This window comes from Phaeoacremonium minimum (genome assembly GCF_000392275.1).
Source record: "Phaeoacremonium minimum UCRPA7 unplaced genomic scaffold PA7_03_scaffold_290, whole genome shotgun sequence".
Lineage (NCBI taxonomy): Eukaryota > Fungi > Ascomycota > Sordariomycetes > Togniniales > Togniniaceae > Phaeoacremonium > Phaeoacremonium minimum.
In genome coordinates, this window is record NW_006921195.1 from 703,688 (window position 1) to 718,437 (window position 14,750).

Below are 14,750 nucleotides of genomic sequence, written 5' to 3' on the forward strand. Positions count from 1 at the left end.
CCATGGGTGGTTCTTGCTTCGATGAAACCTTGACGATCTTTCAAGACATGGACAGTCTGTCCTGGCAATTTAATAGATCCCATTGCATCTGTAGAGGCGTGATTGTCCAAATGGCTTCAAAATATCATACTAATCGAATCTGATGAGCATTCATTTATTTGAAACACCAATATCAGCTGGATTTTGATTCAGTTGGGTGCCTCGCTGGAGCTCATATCTCAATTTTCCCAGCCGCCGGGCTGCTGGGATCGACGCCAAGGGTAGTTTTGGCGAGGTACAGCACAGTACAGTACAGCAGCACCATTGGCACCTACAGCCGCAGAGGTTACCGAGTGCCCGACAGCCCGACCACCTGGCCAACGCCAGCTCTCCACTCAGCTCCTCCACCTCCACTTCCAATCTGTAGTGCTCTGCCCTGTGTATACGTGCGTGCCCGACGGACGAACAACGTCAGTGTCATTTGCAACGTGAAGTAACATCCCGCTTCCTCACCCGTCATACCAGAATCTACGACCGTTTACGTCGACCTCTCCTCGTCTAGCGGAGCATCGTCCACGATCTCTAGGCAGTCTCTAGAGGGAATAAGCATAGACCCCGTACCGAGATCCCACTGCTCTCTCGGTGTCCTGTTATCTCTCGATCCCCACATCAACGCTCCGAGAACCACGAATCGCAAAAGTTGGCATGTCATGGCTGCGCAGCCCGCTATGATTGCTTCGTGACAACCTTCACTCCTCCGTATCTCCCTTGCTCATCTCGAGCTTCGCCTTCTGGCCGTGATTAGAGTCGGCGTGTTGTGGGCCAAGAAGAGCTGACGACGCTGTTCCCGGGCATTCCCAGCCAGCACCTCACCCCAGCCGCCCTGCGCCGTGCCTTCCGCAATCGAACGGCGATCCTCATTCTCGATTCGAGACGTCTAAAGTTCTGCCGATTGACAAAGCGCCTCTCCTGCCAACTTTTGGAGGGCTTGGTTATAGATTTCCACCTGTCCGATACTACCGACTCTGAAGATCAGAACGCCAGCTTAGAAGATGGCGAGCTCTTTCGAGAAATCCGTGAAGGGGGCGACCAAGATCAAGGTGAGTGCTGCCATACCAAACTTGCGCATACAGATGGCCTTTTGATGAGGTTCAATTGTGCTGACAGTTATTATGATAGGCCGCGCCGCCGAAAACGAAATACATCGAGCACATCCTTGTCGCGACACATGCTGGGGAAGCTGGAGTGGCCGAGGTCTTTCGGGCTCTACAATACCGGTTGCGCGATTCAACATGGACTGTTGTCTTCAAAAGTCTTATTACCACCCACCTCATGATCCGCGAGGGATCTCCAGACGTGACACTGGCATATCTGGCTAAGCATAAGAACATGCTAGCCATAAGCATGTTCTCGGATGGTGAGTAGCATACGACAGATGCTCAACGCACGATATACCCCAATCGGTCATACTGATTCGTGATATTTAGCACAAACACAAGGGCGAAACATACGACATTACGCAAATTATCTCTCCGAAAGAGCTCGAGCATACCGAGAAACAAAATGCGACTGGGTCCGGGCCAAGGAAACTCGACTGGAGAAGCTTACTGTTGATAAGGGATTGCTGAGAGAGACTGAGGTGGTTCAACACCAGCTGACGGCGCTTCTGAAATGCGATGTGAGTGGTAACCTACTTAGACAACAGTCCACTTGCTAATTAGCTAGGTGATGGATAATGAGCCGGAGAATGAGATCACTATCACGACATTTAGGTTGTTGGTCCTAGACCTGTTGGCTTTATTCCAGGTCTTGAACCAAGCCATGATCAATATTCTCGGTAAGAAGCCCTTGCCGTGCTAAAGTACCGCCTCTAACTATGTGTACAGGGCATTTCTTCGAGATGTCCAAGGTCGATGCAGAAAGGGCCATGGAGATCTATCGTACTTTCACAAAGCAGACAGACTACGTTGTGCAGTATCTCAGTGTGGCCCGCCAATATGAACATCACACCAGAGTGGAAGTTCCCAAGTTGAAGCACGCACCAGTGAACCTTGGCCGGCAACTTGAGGACTATTTGAAGGACTCTGACTTCGAGATCCACAGGAGACAATATCTTGCGGAACTCGAGGTTAAGAAGACGAAAGGATTCTCTGGGAGTAGCTCAAAGCCCTTCAAGATGGAGCCTGCGGCTAAGGCATCATCAAGTACTGCTTTCCCTGATGTGAAATCTCTACCGGCATCCAAGCCAGCTCAACCCTCAAAGGGTCCAGATCCAGACCTGATTGACTTTTTCGACTCCATCGAGCAGAATCAAACTACAATGGCTACAAACACTCAGCAACAACAGGTTGCGGCCGCTCCATGGGCTGGAAACGCTCCTTTCCAAGCACAACCAACCGGCCAATTTCAAAATGGGTTTGCCCCACAGCCGACAGGATACAACCCCTTCCAACAGCAGCAGAACCTCGGAGCTTTCCAACAGCAGCCTCAGCAGCAACCACAACAGCAAGTCCCTCAGCAGCTTCAGCCATCTTACACTGGGGCAGGATTTGGTGGCTTTACTCCACAGCCAAGCTTTCAGCCAAGCTCACTTGCTCCTATTCCCCAGGATAGCGTTGCGTCGTTCCAGACCGGTGCACAAGGCATCCAAAACCTACAGACCGGCCAGCAGACCACCAACCCCTTTAGGCTTTCGATGATGATGACTGGACAGACCGCCATGCCAACGGGAGCGACATCTCTGTCCACAGGAAGCAGCCCTACCCCTCTTCAACCACAATCCACAAATCCGTTCGCTCGCTCCTCTCCCCAAGCTACGCAGCCTTTCGGGGCACCAGCCAACAATTCGCCCTTCCAATCTCCGCCGCCAACTCAGCAGTTCAACCCTACCCCAGCACCGCTTCAACCCATGGCGACTGGGACGAACCCGTTCGCGAGGAACTTCACCGGTGCTCAATCGCAACGGCCAGCCACAAGCGGGGGTCCGCTTATGCCTCAGGCCACGGGGACTACTAATCCCTTCCGGCAAGGAGCCTTTGTCAATCATACTACAGGACAGGGTTGGCAGAACAATCAGCAACCCATGGGCGGTGGATTAGACCATCTTGAGACCATTCCTGTCTTTCCTCGGCCTACCCAGCAGACGCCATGGCAGCAATGAGCATGTCTAGTCAAACGCACTTTTTGGATTTCATAGTTGCCATTATTCTTGCTCATACTTATTCTAACCTTCGTTTATATACTTGGTTAAGCGTGGCGTTTCAAAGGAAGGTTTGCTTTGTCGTGCAGAAGAGATGTATCAGCCGAAAGATTTCTGAGACCATGTGGGCAGCGTATAGATGTGACTAGGTCACAGTCATGGAAGCATGGGCATGGGAAAAGTAGACTGAATGCAGTGAATCTAATACATTTTAACAATTATCTAACTTTGCTACGATGACTCATCATATGGTAGCCGTGTTCTGTCTGTCTGTAACCCAACCATATCATAAACCGCAAACGCCATCGCTATGCCACTTGAAATCTTTATCATTGCCGAAAAGGGCACTCACTTAGCCCCTGCCATTTATGCTAGGGATCTGGCTGGTCGGGAGCTGGATGCAGGAGTCGAAATCTCTCCTAGAAATCGTCGACATCCATAGCACCAGCGCTTACACCCAGCCCCGTCGCCGCCATTGACGCCTCGATGGTCGACACATTGCGCGCATCCGTTCCAAGCCCAGTCTCCTTCTCATCTTCAATGAACACACCCAACCCAGAGAAGGCCTCCAGCATAGCCCGTGCGTAGTACTCCTGTAAGCTATATCCGGGGACTGTATGGTCGCTCCGAATACGCGCATCTTCTAGCCACGGGTTCTTGTAGCTGTCTTGCACCGTATATCGCGACGGCTCAAGGTCAACGCCGCCGAAGGGATCGTAGGGCTCATCTGTGATCACTGGCCTCTTCTTATCTTTCAAGCCGCGAATCGACAGATTGCCACCGGGTCCGGCCGCGGCACGCAAGGCAGCTGCTTCGCTGCGCTCGAGCTCCTCCTTCCTGTGCTGGCCTCGCTTCTTGAGGATGATACGGTTCGCTGTGCCTTCTGGCGCCTTGGTCAGGCTGTCCAGGTCTTCCTCGCGCTGCTGTGCCTGCCGCCGCCGTTCTTCCTCTTCTTGTTTCATAATGTCCATGCGCCGTTGTCGTGCAGCCTCATTCTCTGCAGCGGTCTGCTTGCGCGTCGCCTCCCGCTGGCGTTCGCCCGCCCGCCTGTTCCGCTCGATATCCGCCTTGTGTTCGGCCTCCCATGCTCCAAGCTGCGCCTCAGCTTTGCGGCGCTGGGACTCGCTCCCATTGACGAGATCAAACGTCAGGTTCTCCACCATCTCCAGGTACTCGTTGTACGCATCGAGCGTCTCAAAGTCGTCCTCGACCTGGTTGAAGACGGCGGCGACGCGCCGGCGGATGTCGACCTCGCGCTCGACGCTCAGGTCGCCAAAGTAGGCGGCGCGGAAGCCCTTGCGGCGCAGCGTCTTGTGGCAGCCGGCGTAGGGGCACTGGTTGGGCCCGTTCTCGAAGAGCCGGTTGACGCAGTTGCTGCACATCGGGTGGTAGCACTCTGGGTTGATGAGGAACTCGAGGTCCTTGTTGAGGTAGCGCAGCGTCTTGCACACGGGGCACATGTCGTCGGACGCGCTGGACGTGATGGGCGCCGTGGTCGTCGTTGTCGTCGACATTGACGCCCGCGAGCCGAGGGAGGCTTTGCGCGACATGGTGATGGTGACAGAAGGAGGGTGAGAGCGTCTGGAGCTCTGTTGTATGGATGGTTTCACGTCATTAATCGCTGGATGAGACGCCCAAGCGTATGAGACTGGTGGCGTAGGATTTGTCGAGATAGAAGCTACTGCGAGGGATCAGATGTGGCAAGTTGAGGCTGAAGCTATGATGGTCTGTAGCTCAAGAGAACGAGGTTGAACTCCTAGTAATATAGCTTGTGGCTGACAAAGGCAGTCTCACAGTTGAACGCCACACCCCTGTCGCGGCTAGACGTGGGGTAAGCTCAAGGCTTAAAAATGCCCCGCCATCGATTTCCATTGAGCACTGCCGGTTCTTCGATCAAGTTCGAGCAACAAACATACACCAAACACCAACGAAAATGGCAGACAAAGGTATGTTCTACACTGCGAAACACCTAGTCCTTCTATTCTAGTACCAGAATACGATGTACCTCCCATATCCTACACAGATTGGCCAGCCTTCAACCGTAACGCTTCTGCTAATATAGCGTCAACCCCCCCAGAACTCACGCCTGCTGAAGAGGCCGCCGCTCGAGCCAAGGAGAAGGCCGAGCAGGATGCTCTCCCCTACAAGTGGATACAGACAATTGGAGACGTCGATGTCACCATCTCTATCCCAGGAAATTACAAGGGACGAGATCTGAATGTCGAGATCAAGAAACAGAAGCTAGTGGCTGGCATTAAGGGCCAGGAGCCCATCATCAATGTAAGCTTAGTTCTACATTACATTTCACAAGTATTGCGTATTGGCACCATGCTTACATAGATCTCACAAACAGGGCGATCTTCCTCACGCCGTACATGTCGATGACTCGACCTGGACCCTGACTACTGCCCCCGACAACACCAAGCTCATCGAGATCCATCTAGACAAGGTGAACAAGATGGAGTGGTGGCCACATGTGATAACCGCCGCCCCTAAGATCGACGTTACCAAGATCACACCCGAATCATCGAAGTTATCCGATCTCGACGGCGAGACCCGGGGCATGGTGGAGAAGATGATGTTTGATCAGCGGCAGAAGGAGATGGGCCTGCCCAGCTCGGACGAACAGAAGAAGATGGACATTCTCAAGAAGTTCCAGGAGCAACATCCGGAAATGGACTTCAGCAAAGCCAAGATCGGATAAAAGAGGCTTCACGCTGATATATGGGGCATTATGAACAAACTACAGCTGGTTTATAGGCAATGCATGGCTAGCAGACGTGGCGTGGGGAGATGGCTATATTGACTACCCTCTCGTGATGACGATTTAATGACATCCACATCGTGCTCTCTTTTGTTCAAGAAATGTGAGGGGTGAAACGAATTGCCGAGACCATGGGGCAAGAAAAGTTTAAGGGTCATGGCATCAGAGAGCCCATCATGTTCGATCTTGGAGCCGCTAGTAATGTGAATGCAGATTGATTAAGCTGCAGACCATCAATTGTCAGATTATTAAGCGTTCCGGTGACATACTACGAACAGGGACAGGAGAAATGGGCAGACTTCTGGCCACCACTGTTGTATGGGATCATCGGTTAGCATTCGGCGTGGGCATTTTTGGCCCTCAATGACTAGAGCGCTAGCTGATCATTTGACGACTGGTGGGCCGTAAGTAGAGTATCGAGAAAGTAATCACCTTGTTCGGTCACATTGTATCAGAGGTCAATGACACCCGCTGGAATGGATCAATCATGATTTCTTGCACAGCCGCCTGGGAGGACAACTACTGCTTTGACAGGCGAGCTGCCTTGAATCTGCTCATTCGCTTCGGCCCGCCCTCTTCCTCATCTAGAGGAACAACCACTGATTGGTTCTCTTTGAGGAAGCCTCCGTCCTTCTGTATCATGCGATTGCGCATGCGGTGATATTCACTGGCAGCCTCTTGGTGCAATAGGGTTGCGTCGAGCTCATCAGGTTCTTTCACGCCGGTTGCATCCAGCCTCTCGACAAGTGTGTCGGCTATTGTTTGACCATCTGGACCGGTGGGAGCTGTTCTAACATCCTGTTCCAGGAATCTGGAAGGGGCGTCTGCTGGCCCCTTGGGTAATAAGCCCGACTGTGTCTGAACACCGGCTCGAGCTGCCTTGAACTTGGAAGTTCTTTTGGCCCGTTCCTCTCTGGTAGTTTTTGGAACGGCACTTCTCTCCACGATGTCGCTTAGCGGGTCTACTCTTGGTTCGGTTTCCTTGATTGGCTTGGCTGCGGGTGTCTGTTCTGCTTTGGGCGCAATGTCTAAAGCATTGGCGAATTGCACCGACTTCGAGACCTTCGCCCCGGAGCCACCCTTACTCAAAGCGCTTGCCACAGACTCATTAGGGGCTGGGTTCCCACTTGGTGCAGGGACGATGGTAACGCGGCCAATGCCTTCATCACCCACTCCATTCTCCTCTGTCTCTTCCTCGGCGATAGTCCGGGAGGACTTAAATCCCAGTCGCTGCTCGAGTTCTTTCATCCGCTCACGATAGTCATCGTCAATGAGGCTATACTTGTAACGCCCGTACTTGTCTTCGGCATCTTCGTCGTCGTCATCCAGGTCGTCATCCCAGTCCTCGTCGTTGTCAGAGTAATCTTCGTCCAGTTCCAGCTCTGCTACAATGGGTGCGATGTCACTTGCACTATACTGTAGCATCTCTCGCCGAAGATCTGCATCTTCTGCGGATTCGTCTTCCGGTATGATAGGAGATCCTGACGATGGCTTTTCTTGTTCTTTTGCTTGCTGAATAATTCCCACCAAGCGCTGCGCCGTCCTTGATCGCTGTGCTTTGAGTTCTTCATCTTCACTCTCATGGCCGGGCTTGGTGTCTGTTGCAAAAGTAACGCTTTTCCTTCTCGATTCTGCTTCCTCTGGATCTGATTCATGCTTCCCATTTGCCTCATGTGGCTCCGTGCTGGAAGTCACTTGTGACTCGAGGACCGGCGATGCAGCTTCATTGGGCTGGTCCAAGGAAGCTGTCTGTTCGGGTTCAGGCTTCTGAGTACCGTCAGGTAAATCTTTGATTCCTGCTTTCTCTAAAGCCTCCCGAATCTGCGGCTGAACACTGCCGGGAGTCTGCAAACGATACGAGACAACATTATCGTCGTCGTCCAGCTCTTCGATGATGTCCGTCACCGGCTGACCCTCTTCGTCCCTAACATCCGGATTGCTGATGACAGCAGCCGCGGCGAGCTTGTTTTCTGCCGCCTCGAGCTGTTTCTCCAGCGTTCTGACATTCTGAGAGACATAGTCTACCCGCCGTGACACCAGACTGACGATCTGCTCACTGGTTTTCAGCGTGGCGCCGCCAAAGATCTCGGTGACTTCTTTTTTGGTGACGAGCTGGCCGTCAAAGTCCCTTCGCACTCTCGCCAGGTCGGCGGGGCTCGCTTCAGGGCCAAGGGTCTCCACGTCGTCCTTCAGCGCCTCATACTCGGCCTCCCAGAGCTGCCACTGCAGCATGGCATTTCTGAGCTTCTCCACATTGTCTTCAAGAAGCTGCCTATGCCTTTCCAGGTCAAGGAAGCTGTCTTTTATGGGCGCCATTTTATGACGTTGTGGATGGCTTTGTTGCAGCCTTAGCCTCGCATGAAGCCTACAAATTTTTGGTTACGGCACTCGCCACGTGAGCTTACGTAATGTCATAATTAAGGGTTTGAAGTTCCCCAGATTTTCTCAACGGCGCATCCTGCCCAAGATTTCAGGAACTTCTGAACAAGCAGTTGGCTCCAAGTTACTATCGCTTGATAAAGTCAATTACTATCTATCCACTTTTTCATACACAACATTTACCCTTTGCCCAGCGTTGGTAATGATCCTCGTAAACTCCAGCAATAAGCGCTAACAGGAAACCGGACGAATTAAGCCGCTGTGGCGAATGATAGTGCTTTGAACATTCCTTACTGGATGGATGCAGTAGGACACTGCACATGCAAGATTGCAATTCCTACCTTCCTCTTTTCTGATCTAGGTAGAGATAGTCTACGCACTCCAGCCGCTTCTGGTTATCCAGGTATGCTATCAGCCGCGCGGCGGGATAACGTCAACAAATGCAAACTAAGATGATATTGACACACTCTTCCAATTGATATGTTTGAAGACTGCTTGCATCACTGCGAACTCTAACAGTATGAAAATTCTCATTCTTGGCGGAACCAGCTTTGTTGGACGATTGGCGGCCGAAGCAGCTGTGGCTCAGGGTCACGATGTCACGCTTTTCAACCGTGGAAACCATTCGGCTCCCAAAGGGGTGACCTCCATCATTGGAGATCGGCTGACACCAGGCGGGTACGCGGCTTTGGGTAAAATGTCGTTCGACGCCGTGATCGACACCTGGAGTTCCGATGCCGTCGCCGTCAAGACTGCTGTAGATGCTTTACGGGGTCGCATCGGCCAGTATGTCTATGTTTCGAGTGTCAGTGTCTACAACACCGAGGGTGCAGACCTTCCTTTTTCTGAGTCTACTCCATTATTTGACCCCGAGAAGGCCCCCATAAAGTACATCAAAGACAAAGTCGGCGGGGAAATCCATGCAGATGAGTCCGGTGTGCCAACGCTTCTCGCCAGACCTACAGTCATCTTAGGTCCTCACGAGAACGTTGGCCGTCTACCTTGGTGGCTTCGACGAGTCGAGAAGGGTGGCAAAACATTGGCGCCAGGACCTCCCGATTTAGGCCTTCAATTCATTGACGGCAGGGACTTGGCGGACTTCCTGCTGCTTGCGATAGAGAAACAGCTCAGCGGAGCAGTGAATCTAGGATCCAAACCAGCTCATACATCATTTGGCAACGTGCTGAACACCGCAAATGAGGTCACAGGAGGCCGTGCGGATCTATACTGGCTTCAGCCCGAGAAGGTTCTTGAGGCTGGGCTAAAGCCATGGACAGAGCTTCCTTTGTGGATTCCGTCGGACGAAATGTCCATATACTCATTCGATGTTGACAAGGCTCTCAAGCTTGGCCTACGGATTCGGTCCGCAGAGCAGACAATTTCAGACACCTGGGATTGGCTAATGTCTGACGATGAGCCACCAGAAAACTTGGGTAAAGGTATAGGTCTTGATCCGGATAAAGAAACTAGCATTCTGAAGAGATACTTTCATGCCTAGTCATTCAATCAATACGAGTGTTGTTTCTATGTGGAAATACATTCTAGTAAGGGGTGGTCTTGAATTCTGATGTGAAGTGGTACGAAATTTTGATCAGCCGAGGCTTTCGACGGTTATGTTGTCTCTGCGATAGCCCTCAGTTGGCGTACCAAGTATTCAAACTCAGTCCTGTCACCTGTATCTGCAGGATCAGGTTTTGGAATAGAAGGAACAGCGGCTGTCCATTTGACTCCAAGATATTCTGCTTCTCTCATCTCTTCAGTGGTCATCTTTTTGGCTCCCAGCTCGGCAAGAACCTCTTCCATCCGCGGCGCCGATTGTAAACTGAGAAAATCAAGAAGGTCCAGTCCAAGCGTGTTGAAGTCTATACTTACTTTCGGCTTGGACTCGACCTACTATTGGCAGGGGAATTTGCGGGTTTGATCGCAAGAATTCACAGGAAAAGTTCTCCTCGATGGTGGCATCTGGAGCTTTCGAGTAGAAGAGTCGCAACGTGTCTGTAATGGGGTGATCAAAATGAAATTGAACTAGAGTCATTGCTGTAATTCTTTATGGATTACATGAGTTAAAAGATCCAAAATTAGTATCCATCGTTTTAGAAGATGCTTGCCTGCCCTCGAGGTCTCGTATATCAGCAGGAACGCCGGCTTCAATGAGCTCTTTGGCAAATGAGTCTACGGCATTCGTCTCCCAAGTTTCATCCTCTCGTGCCACAAGCCTACCCATTTGTGAAGTATGGATCAACCTTGCATTCTTGTAAGATTGCGGAAATTGCGTTTGCATCAGTAACAAGTGTCGAACCAAAACGAGGCAACGCTGACTCGATTATATTCAAAGACGTTCGTAAGCTCTCTAGATGCACTCGCGCTGAAGCTAGATCTTTGTCTCGGCCTTCAAGGTCGTCGAAATAGGTCGTGATAGCCCCGTATATCTATAGACCGAGTGATACGAGGCCAGCAGCAGTGCCAACAAGTCCTGCTGGGTCGGCCATCGTGGCGAACGGTCAAGGTGCATCTAGATTGCTGAGTACTCTACAAATGTCTCGCGCAACAGATCAGCAACATGCAAAACAACTTATACACTGTAGCAACATGATGACCGGACGCGGTGCAAGGTACATTGTGTGAAAGTGGGCTTATTCGCAGTGGCAAAGTCGTTTGTATTAGATAAGCACTTGCGGCATGCAGAGAATGCTACATGGCAATGAAGTACGACGAATTTGGGTCGAGAGGGCTCTTGACGCTCACCCAAGCCCCCGCCACATTTATGAGGTTTAGTGCTGACATCAGAGCCCTGGAGAGGTCAAGAGGTCGGTTGTATGTAATAGCACGGCACCTAGATTGGCCTGACAATAGCATCAGTAATAAGAAAGTTCAATGATCTCTCCCAATTCAGATCAACATGACAATAAGACCATACTCAATATTCATCCGAGATTGCCGATTAAGCCTTATCATACTTTCTAAGTTTTATATACTGTATACTATAAATCTTGCTGATTATTCGTCTCTTTATCAAGCTTCAGATTCCGTTGCAAGACTGTGACAAGAAAGCCTACTCCACAGAGCGCTGCTGTGAAAATCCATAGCGTTCGAAGGCTTTGGGCAAGAATATCCTGATATAAGATGCGAACCTCTCCTGGAAGGGAAGGCACAATTCTGGCAGCCGCCTCCAGTGACGACCCTGAAAGAAGATATTCTGGCGGAATGTCTGCGCTTGCAAGCCTTTTATTCCATTCGTTCTGCACAACAGTCCCGCCAAGCCCTACACCAAATGCATTGCCTAGAGACGTGAATACTGAGACTAACGTTGATGCAATGGGTACGGGGTCACGGTTAGGCGCAAACTGCTGCATATCGCGGCTAGTGAAGTCGGCTTTCAGTTGCAACGGAGCTTGCACTGCAAGCACGCGCCCAGGGTACAGACCACCCGCACCAACGGCAAGTAAGATTTGAAAACAGTAAGATGATCCAACAAATGAGTTCGAGTTGAGTGTTGAGAGGGCGCCAATACCACAGGCTAAAAAGACCCAGGAGGTAAGGTTGAAAACCTTGAACTGAGAGGTGATGCTCATGAGCACACCTGTTACAGCTGCGAAGACGGGTATGGCAGCTAATCCAGGGATAACCTCCAGACTCGAGTGAAGGAGCGAATGCTGTCGAGCGATGAGGTACTGGGAGGATCTGGTCAATTCAAGACTTGGAATGAGACCTTACTGACGCTTACATATAGAATCAGATAGTAAGCTAGAGCAATCACTGCTACGCCGTGAGCCCAAGCCGTGAAATAGCCGGAGGCAACTGTTCGATCCTTGAATATACGGATTGGTATCATGGGCAGCGCCGGTACTAAAGCCTCGTATTTGACGAAGCCTGCTATGCCCAACGCGCCCATAACTAACGGAGTGACAACGCGGGCAGAACTCCACGGATACAACACTCCTCCCGTAGTGACCCCGAGAAGCAAAGCTAGCATGCTGCCGCTAATGATTACTACGCCACCAACGTCAAGTGTCCGTATTCGACTCAGCAGAGTCGTCGAGTTTCTCTTCCGGTCACTGGGGAGGCGAATACAAAATAGAATTCCGCATGCCGACATGAGACATATGGGAATATTAATGTAGAATATCAACCGCCACAACGTCTCAGCGAACACGGCTCCAAGAACAATTCCAGTCACTAAACCAATAGCTGCAGTCAGCTGAACTAAGCCAGTATATATACCACGATCTTTAAGCGATGTGAGGTCGGATACTAGAACGTTGACCATAGCATTTGCACCACCGCCCCCGATTCCTTGCATCTGAGTGATGACAATTAGTAACAGCAGGCTTTGGACTGGTAGGCTCTTTGAGCTTCTATTGGGTTTATGGCAGGAAACATAATAATACATACTGCTCTTGCTGCAATCAACCATGGCATAGTCTGCGCCGTGGCGCATAGTATGCTAGACAAGCCAAATATTGCAATAGCCCCAAGCATGCACTGCTTGTGGCCCACAATCTCCTGGAAAGCGCCGTATATTGGTTGCGAAACTGACTGGGCAAGTAAGAAGGCCGTGCCGGACCAGTACGGTTGGGCGCCGGTTCTACCAAGCTCTCGAGTTACGACCGGTAACGCGGAGGCTAGGATAACTAGATCCACGGTAGCGTTGAAGCAGACTAGACAGATACTGCAGATAGCTAAAAAGAATCGTAAATCGTGCGGAGGATACTGTAATATGTGCGACGTGGTATTGGTATCACTTTGTACCTCGAGTTCACGATCAACTGTGTCTGTTCTGGACGTAGTTTTGGCTTCACTTGATGGTCCGTGACCTCTTGAATCAAGTTCATCATCCATGCCAGCGCAACTTTTCTCCATTGTTGTGGCAATTCGGAAGTTCGGTGGCTTGTCTAAGTCTGCCCTCCGAACCGAGGTTTGTGTGTAGAAAAAGGAGTCTAAATGACGGGATAGGCGCTGGCGTTTTAGTAAGGACAATGGTAGATGGAGTGGCGCTACATTTACGGATACTTGTACAATATCCCTTGGCTATACATAGCATCCTGAGATACACGTTCAATTACCCTAGTTACCAGTAGGCCTAAATTGGCAAACACCTCCGTCTTTAGGAGGTAGCTGGTATGCTATACATGGGTTAGTCTAGCACAGCTGAGCAGTATTCCGTGGTTGCTGACAGGGAAAATGGAGAGTGGAGACGGCTAGACTATCAGACCGTAGGGATACCATTTCGGTGTTTTGTAAGCAAATCGGCTATGTACGAAAAAAGCTGTCTCCACGCACATAGTTGATCCCCTCCACGGAGGAAACAGGCAGGGGGTTTAAGCATAAATTGAAACCGATCCGTGCCGCTCTTAAGATGACTAGCGACGGGCGGGGGCTGTTGGTCCCCTACTAGAACTCACCCTGTCGCCCTTTCGAATGGCTCAATTAAGTGTAAGGCGCAACCACCAAAATATGCAGACAGGTTCCCGGGGTTGGCAGAGGCTTTGATACAACCCCATAATCTAGTGATTAAACCCTGCCAAATCGGGATTCTCGAGGACTCTAGCGAGGCGAAGAAAAGCGTAACTTCAGTGAAGACAAAAGCGCTAAACCCGGCAGTCAATACCCGAGTTATTGCTCTACATTGAGACGAAAAGAATTGTGTTAGCCTCGCCGAGGGCCGTTATACAGACATTTGTCTTACCACTATCTCACTAAATGAAGTAAAAAGGCTATCCAGGGCCGTTAGACAACGCCCAACCATACCCGCAGTGGTGCTGATATCAGCACTAGTCCTTCAACCCTGTCTACATAATGAAACGATCAACTGGTATGACTTATTATGGTCGTTCGTATAATATGCACAGTGATGACAAAGCTCTGCAAGCTCACACAAGGCCCGGCCCCCAAAACTTCACCCATTTAATTTCCAGAATCTGTTGTCGAGTCTTTCCAAATATGTATTACATAAACACCTCTTCGAGAACTCTATCGGTCACCCAGAAACGAGCGAACCCAGTGAAAAGCCGGATTCTCAAGTTTCTCACAGGTGCTGAGGTTCTTCTCTGGAGTTGCGTTGGGGGTGTTGGTTCTCTTAATGTGCTTTCACGTTGAATGTCAAGCGAAATGTTCCAAGAGCAGTTGGCCCGGCTCTGTTGGGCCATGCTCTTCTCGATGTTGTGCAAATTAAGGCATGGCCGACTGACGATCGTCGATCAATGTCCCATCAATGGAGGTAAACCGCAAACTGCGACATTCGGCGGCAAGGTCAAGGAATCGGATAATCTCGAGGCTACCATCACTGTTTCAGACCAGTCGGTATGGTTGAGATAATGCTCAAATTTAGTCTGGCTATTGAGGCGGCCCGGACGACCGGTTGCCGCATTACCGCCATAACTCTCTCGAAAGAGCAGTAGAACTTGGTCGATCAGCGGATTCAAGCAGCAG

At 50.8% G+C, this 14,750-nt stretch overlaps 4 protein-coding genes across 4 annotated transcripts; 2 read left to right on the forward strand and 2 right to left on the reverse strand.

Moving 5' to 3' along the window:
- Positions 1 to 3,597: 3,597 nt before the first annotated feature.
- Positions 3,598 to 4,692, reverse strand: UCRPA7_3780 (putative cdk-activating kinase assembly factor mat1 protein; the record flags this gene model as incomplete). The annotated part of the gene is made up of 1 exon (XM_007916308.1): positions 3,598 to 4,692. One exon carries the CDS (start codon positions 4,690 to 4,692, stop codon positions 3,598 to 3,600), a length of 1,095 nt encoding a protein of 364 aa, XP_007914499.1.
- Positions 4,693 to 5,111: 419 nt separating this feature from the next.
- On the forward strand, positions 5,112 to 5,882 carry UCRPA7_3781 (putative nuclear movement protein nudc protein; the record flags this gene model as incomplete). Its single annotated transcript, XM_007916285.1, has 3 exons — positions 5,112 to 5,124; positions 5,241 to 5,458; positions 5,532 to 5,882. 3 exons carry the CDS (start codon positions 5,112 to 5,114, stop codon positions 5,880 to 5,882), a joined length of 582 nt encoding a protein of 193 aa, XP_007914476.1.
- Positions 5,883 to 6,461: 579 nt separating this feature from the next.
- Positions 6,462 to 8,258, reverse strand: UCRPA7_3782 (putative udp-galactose transporter like protein; the record flags this gene model as incomplete). Its single annotated transcript, XM_007916323.1, has 1 exon — positions 6,462 to 8,258. The coding sequence occupies one exon, from the start codon at positions 8,256 to 8,258 to the stop codon at positions 6,462 to 6,464; it is 1,797 nt and encodes a 598-aa protein (XP_007914514.1).
- A 583-nt stretch (positions 8,259 to 8,841) lies between these two features.
- UCRPA7_3783 (putative reductase protein) lies at positions 8,842 to 9,819 on the forward strand (the record flags this gene model as incomplete). Its single annotated transcript, XM_007916206.1, has 1 exon — positions 8,842 to 9,819. The coding sequence occupies one exon, from the start codon at positions 8,842 to 8,844 to the stop codon at positions 9,817 to 9,819; it is 978 nt and encodes a 325-aa protein (XP_007914397.1).
- Between the last annotated feature and the right edge of the window lie 4,931 nt (positions 9,820 to 14,750).